We start from the raw sequence: 6,240 nt of genomic DNA on the forward strand, positions 1-6,240 counted from the left end.
TATTTTAATGCATGACACCGATTAAAATAATATTAGACCAAGGAATCTCTTTTTAGATAATAAAAAAAAGAGCTCCCGTAGATGGTTCCAGTCTCCGCCAATCGTATGAAGCGTTACTCGTGGTCCCTACATCCCAGCTTGTGATTGGCCCTCTCACGATGTTAATACATTTCATTGGCTATAAACCCGGAAACACAGACCACCACCACACACACACACGCGTATCTCAACCCGCCGGCTGTGTTGTTGTTTTCACGAGCGAGAGGTCTGGAGGACTGCGGAACCGAACCAGGCAGAAAAATGAGCGACACTGAGGAGGAAAGTGACATTGAAACGGCCAACACTGCAGACACGACGCAGGACGAGCCAGACGAATCAGACGACGATGAACCACAACCAGCCATGCCCATTGCCCACCCATGGCCGTATTTACGGGACATGTTTACCATTGTCGGCTCAAAGAAACGTTCTTAGCGAATGAACTGTGTCCTGTGCAAACCTAAAGTCAAAGAGCTTCTGGCTTACAAGAATTCTCCTTCAAACCTGAAAAAACACATAGAGGTAAGTAACAGCGCCAAACCAAACCATTAACGTTACGTTAGCTTAGCATTCCATGCTGTATCAGCTTCTACAGGGGTCAGGGAGCCCTAGGGGGTCCTCAAAGCTTCAACAGGGGGTCCAGGAGCCCTAGGGGTCTTCAGAGCTACTACAGGGGGTCCGCCAAAATCTTTGTGTGATATGATTTTGTTTTTTACATTAACCACTTGAACCCTAGCATCCCTATTCTGAGGGGAACATTAACTAAAATAGCAGATCTACAAGCTCACAATGCTTATCAATCAGCTATTTTTGGCAAAGTGGTGTGTGTTGGGGGGGGGGGGGGAATCAAGTACTAATTGAGGGTTTAAGTGGTGAAATGTCTGAAATGAACACACAACCTGAATTAACACAACTATGATGATAGTCAATGAAGCTATATCTGAAATCTATGAAAAAGTTTAATTTGGAACACTATTGTATGCAGTGTAGTGGGGGAGGCCTGTTTCATCTCTCAGTATGGGGGAGTCCTTGTTGGGCTAATTTAGTTTTTGTTTTTATTTTTTATTTTTTTTTAGCTATGTTATTGGAACATGTTCTTTGTTTGATAGCATTAGTGTTACCTGGGAAAGTAGGTTAACTAATGTTATTTTTTTGTCACTTCTAGAGAAAGCACCGGATTCACCTGGATAAATACATTAAGCTCACTAATGACAAAAGGAAATCTTCAGAGGAAGGTCCATCTGCTCCTTCTGCCAAGCAGCTTAAACTGTGGGATACCAAGAGAGTGTCACAGAAAAGTGTAGATGGTGCTATCATTAACTTTGTTATTCACGGCCTGCAACCTCTCAGTGTTGTCGAACAGCAGGGTTTTAAAGATCTTGTGCATCACCTGCAACCAGGGATCGTTGTCATGTGTCGCGGTACAGCGAAAAACAAAATTGAGAAGGCAACAGAAGAAATGAAGAATAATCTAAAGGCTGCCATGAGTAAGGTTGAGTTCATCGCCACCACTACAGATTGCTGGACAGCACACAGACGGGGATTCATCGGTGTCACAGCCCATTGGATAGAGCCTGAGACTATGAAGAGATGCTCTGCTGCTCTTGCATGCAAACAACTAGAAGGTTCTCATACCTTTGCTGTACTAGCTGGTGCCCTGACTGACATACATACAGAGTACAACATCCGTGAAAAGCTAGTACGCACAACAACTGATAATGGCTCCAATTTTATTAAAGCTTTTCGAGTGTATGGTAATGATGAAAACAATAACACAGAGCAACCACTCCAGGGGGCAAGGGCAAGTCAAACCGGAGGAGAGGGCAGTGAAGAGGAAGAGGAAGAGGGTGAGGGTGAACCTGTTGAGTTTGTTGAAGCTGGAAGTCTGTTAGATGAAGATGATGGCCTGGAATATCAACTGCCAAAGCACCACCGCTGTGCCTGCCACCTTCTAAACCTGGTGGCAACAGTTGATCTCTCAGAAGCAAATGGTAATGCAGTCTATAAGAAGCTCTCTCGCTCAGCGTTTGCAAAATGCCAGGGTCTCTGGAACAAGAGCAGTAGATCCACCACAGCTGCCGAGATCATCCAAAAGAAATGCAAAATGCAGCTAGTGAGGCCAATTGAGACGAGATGGAATTCTCTTTTCTACGCTGTGGAGAGGATCGTAAGGATCCTGAGAGAAGAAGGCGAAGGTGCCCTTACAGCTGTGTGCAGTGCACTAAAAATTCCCATGTGAGTCTATACCACTCTGTTTTTAAACTGATTGACTGCATGAGTTGATGGTAGTCATCAATTCGTGTCTTATTTACCGTTTACAAGATTCCTACTTTCTAGATGTTTGTTTGTTTGACAGGTTGACTCCTGCTGAGGTCGCGTTTCTCAGGGAATATGCCAAGACCATGTGCCCAGTTGCAAAGGCCGTTGATGTTCTCCAGGGAGAGGAAAGTGTGCATATGGGATGGCTTCTACCTACAATAACACTACTCAAGGTAATGTTACACTACCCCCCCTTTTTTTTACCCCTTTCTCTACTCCGTACATATAGTGTTTTATATTGTATTTGTGTTATTTTTATGCTATGTTGATGAATTATATATATAATATATATAGGACCTCAATGTAAACAAGTCCACTGGACTTTTTTTTTGTTATCCTTTAGACTAAGTGTTTGACTGTGATGTTTGCATTTCTTTCTTATAAAATATTCCATCAAGGCTGGCTCCAGCAGCTCCGCATCTCCTCCAAGTACTGTGGGCCTTTGGTGGATGCTCTTCAGTCAGGACTGGAAAGGCGTTTTGGACAGATGCTTGGTGATCCAGAGCTAATTGCTGCAGCCATTCTTGTCCCCAAGTTCAAGACATGCTGGACACGCGATGAAGGCATCCTAAAACTTGGTAAGTGCAAATTACGTTTTGTGTATTGATATTATAATAAGGACATTTTGTCATTTACAGTATCCATAATGTACTGAGCAATTTTTCTTTTCTTGCAATATAAGTCACGTTTACTTGTGAAAACAAAATGACAACCCTTTACTAATCCTCATGTGTAGTGTATTAAAAATAAGTAGTAATACCTAGATTAAAAAAGTAGATCATGGATTTAGACAATATTTTAATGCTAAAATGTTTTGCAACAGTGTTTATTGGGCAAGTGTTTAAATCCTTTGGTTTTGTAATTCCATAGGCCTTGACTACATCAAAAGCCATTTGAAGAATCAACCCACAGTGCATTCAGATGACAACACGTCCCAGTCTTCGACGAGGATGACTTCTTTTCCACCATCAAGCAGGGTAACACGACTGAAAACACCAAGCAGCTTGAGTCCTACCTGGCCGGCCCAGCTGTTACCATGGGCGCCCTCAAATCGTTCCCATCAGTGTGTCACTTGTCTCTCAGGGCGGTTTCTCACTATGGTTCCGCGTGCGCACTCCAGACCGCTCCGTTTCCGAGTGCGCTTGGCTGGCCCGCATTCACACTGGCCAAGGCTCTAACGCGCCCGAGAACACTTGCATATATACCCCCGATCCTATAGGTGGCGGCATGCACATAGTGCTTCGCCAGTGGACACAGACGTCATCAACTATGCGACAATGTTTGTGCTGGTCGCGCATAAATATAGGGTTGCCGCTGGGGAGAGAGTCAGGAGCGCACTGAGCGCACAGAAGTCAAGGCACAGACTGCTGTGTTGTTGGCGCGCGTGTTGTTGACAGACAACGGATGCACGCTTATGAGAAACAACACAAATAAAACCTGGTGAAACACAACGCGCAAGATGAGGATACAGGAAACATTCAGTCTAAATGTCCAGTTTGCTAACCTTCACAACAACTACTACTTTTGTATTTGAAACCTTACATTTCTCTAAATATTATAAACTTTCACGACAGCTTAAGTACAAAAATATATCATTTATGAAAAGGCAACTAGCCTATACAGTGAAGTCGGACTGAATGACTGAAACCTTGTATTGTGAATTGTACTTCCATGTACTGTTTCTCATGTCTTACTAAATAAAGTAACATCTTTTCTTTTTTTACTCTCTTTGTGTGGGGATTATCTGGCACATGTATGTATCTGTTATGAAAGAGAAATTGCATCATGAGTGAAACGGCTATAGTCCATGGGAAACCATAAACCTACGTAGGCCTAGATCTAAATGAGTTACCATATTTACTTACAAATTTCAAATTACAAAGCCTTACAAGCTATATATTTCTGGGATGCATAGTTGTTGAAACTCCACAAGATATCCACAAGATATACTATTATATATATATATATATATATATTGTTGCTGTCATTATATGGCCATGACACGGCCTCTCTTTCTATCTCGCGCTCTCCTTCTATTTCTGTATGTAATTTTTTATATAAATAAATAAATAAGTTTTATATATAAATATTGCGGGTTTTAGCGCATCATCCCGCGGGTTCATTTGGTCATTTAATGATAAAATTAACCCGCGGGATGATACTAAATCTTTCATCATCCCGCGGGTTCATTTTATAATTTAATGATGAAATTAACCCGCGGGATCCGGCCATGGTTGAACCCCTGTGGATTGATCTGCGACGTGTTTTTGTTGACTGTTTTTGTCGAGTTTATATACCGTCACCTTTTACAAATAGCGGGCCACTTCCGTCAAACGATACGCATGCTTTCACATTGCAGTGTACCGTCCCCGAGGACGCAAGAATCGCACCCGAGACTACCTCCCGAGGTGGTTTCGGGTACGGAACGGCGATCCGTTTCGGGGAACGATGCGCAACATTCACACTAGCGCGAAACCTTCCAAGCGGTCTCGAGTGCGCACCCAGGACCATAGTGTGAAACCGCTGTCAAGCTCAACACACCATTACCTGCCTCAGCTGCCTGCGAGAGGCTTTTTAGCACAGCAGGACTGATTTTCCGCCCGAAAAGAGCACGCATTGGGTCAAAGAACTTTGAGAACCAGCTTCTGCTCAAGCTAAACAAAAGATTTTGGTAGTCCTATAGCGTTAAGGGAATGTGTGTGTCTGTGTGAGACAGACAGCGGTTGATCAGAATCTGCTCATTAATATGTTTTAGACCGGCTGAGATGATTAAAGTATACTTAGAGCTGACATTAATCACCACTCAACTCAGGGACAAGACACTACACAAAGGAACTTATGTTGATGGACAGTTCTACCTCAATTCAGAAAGTTCCTAATTTCATTGAGCAGCTAGCTGACTCTAGAGTAGCCTCATTGTGTTGTGATACTGTAGTTCTCAGATGGACTCAAACCCAACTTTACGAGTCTAAGTTTGTAGTAGGGGCGTTAGTAAGGGATGGTGGTGATGGAGATCACCTGAAGGTGAAAAATGAATAAACAGAGGAGAAGATAGGCAGAAGAAATGGGAGGTGGATTGGGAAGGAGAAGATGGGTGGAAAATAAGAGTAAGGAAGGTGATGGGGTAACGTTTAAAATGCACTATTATTGTTTACAGAATGCAGAGCCATATATTGTTTACAGAATTCACTGCCATACCGGTATGTCACTTTATTATTTACTGTATCTCCTTTTTAGGAGACGAGTGTACTACACATGGAAGTGTATGTTTTTGTTCATGTGTTTTTGTTCATGTACTTAAGTTGAACGTTTGAGCTTCGCTGTGCAGTGTTCACATTTGCTTAAGTCGAAGTTTTCTCTATGACTAGAACGCACAGCCATATGTCACTTTACTGTATCTCCTTTAGGAGACAATGGTTTATTACCATAAGTCACTTTACTGTATCTCCTTTAGGAGACAATAGTTTACTACACTAAGTGTTTTTGTACTAACTAAGTTGAACATTTGATGAGCTTCACTGTGCAGTGTACACATGTGTCTGCTTGAAGTGGAAAGTTTCTCCACAATGACTGTGCTGATTAAAACTGATTAAAACAATCTGATTTGAAGAGGTGGGTCTACTTACATGAATCGTCAATCAGTATGTTCAGTTTGGAAATCAGTGTGTTTGGTGGGGATCTTTTTAGTTTAATAACCTTCGACGTATATGAGGTTACAGTTGGCTTTGCAAATCCGGTAAAAATACTTTTACTTTTACTCAGAAAGTAAATTTCAGAGCCTGTACTTTTTACTTTTTACTCGAGTAATTATTTAAATGAGTACTTTTACTTTTACCAAAGTAGTTTTTTACACAAGTAATTGTACTTCTACTCGAGTACAGA

The 6,240-nt window shown here is 42.0% G+C and overlaps 1 protein-coding gene across 1 annotated transcript; it reads left to right on the top strand.

Annotated features, from left to right (window-relative positions):
• Positions 1–358: 358 nt before the first annotated feature.
• On the top strand, positions 359–4,950 carry LOC311036572 (uncharacterized protein; the record flags this gene model as incomplete). Its single annotated transcript, XM_084045339.1, has 6 exons — positions 359–561; positions 1,205–2,274; positions 2,396–2,487; positions 2,757–2,936; positions 3,297–3,421; positions 4,864–4,950. Exons 1-6 carry the CDS (start codon positions 478–480, stop codon positions 4,948–4,950), a joined length of 1,638 nt encoding a protein of 545 aa, XP_083901465.1. The 5' UTR covers positions 359–477.
• Between the last annotated feature and the right edge of the window lie 1,290 nt (positions 4,951–6,240).

Source organism: Gymnoscopelus microlampas (assembly GCF_963454915.1).
Source record: "Gymnoscopelus microlampas genome assembly, chromosome: 2".
Classification (NCBI taxonomy): domain Eukaryota; kingdom Metazoa; phylum Chordata; class Actinopteri; order Myctophiformes; family Myctophidae; genus Gymnoscopelus; species Gymnoscopelus microlampas.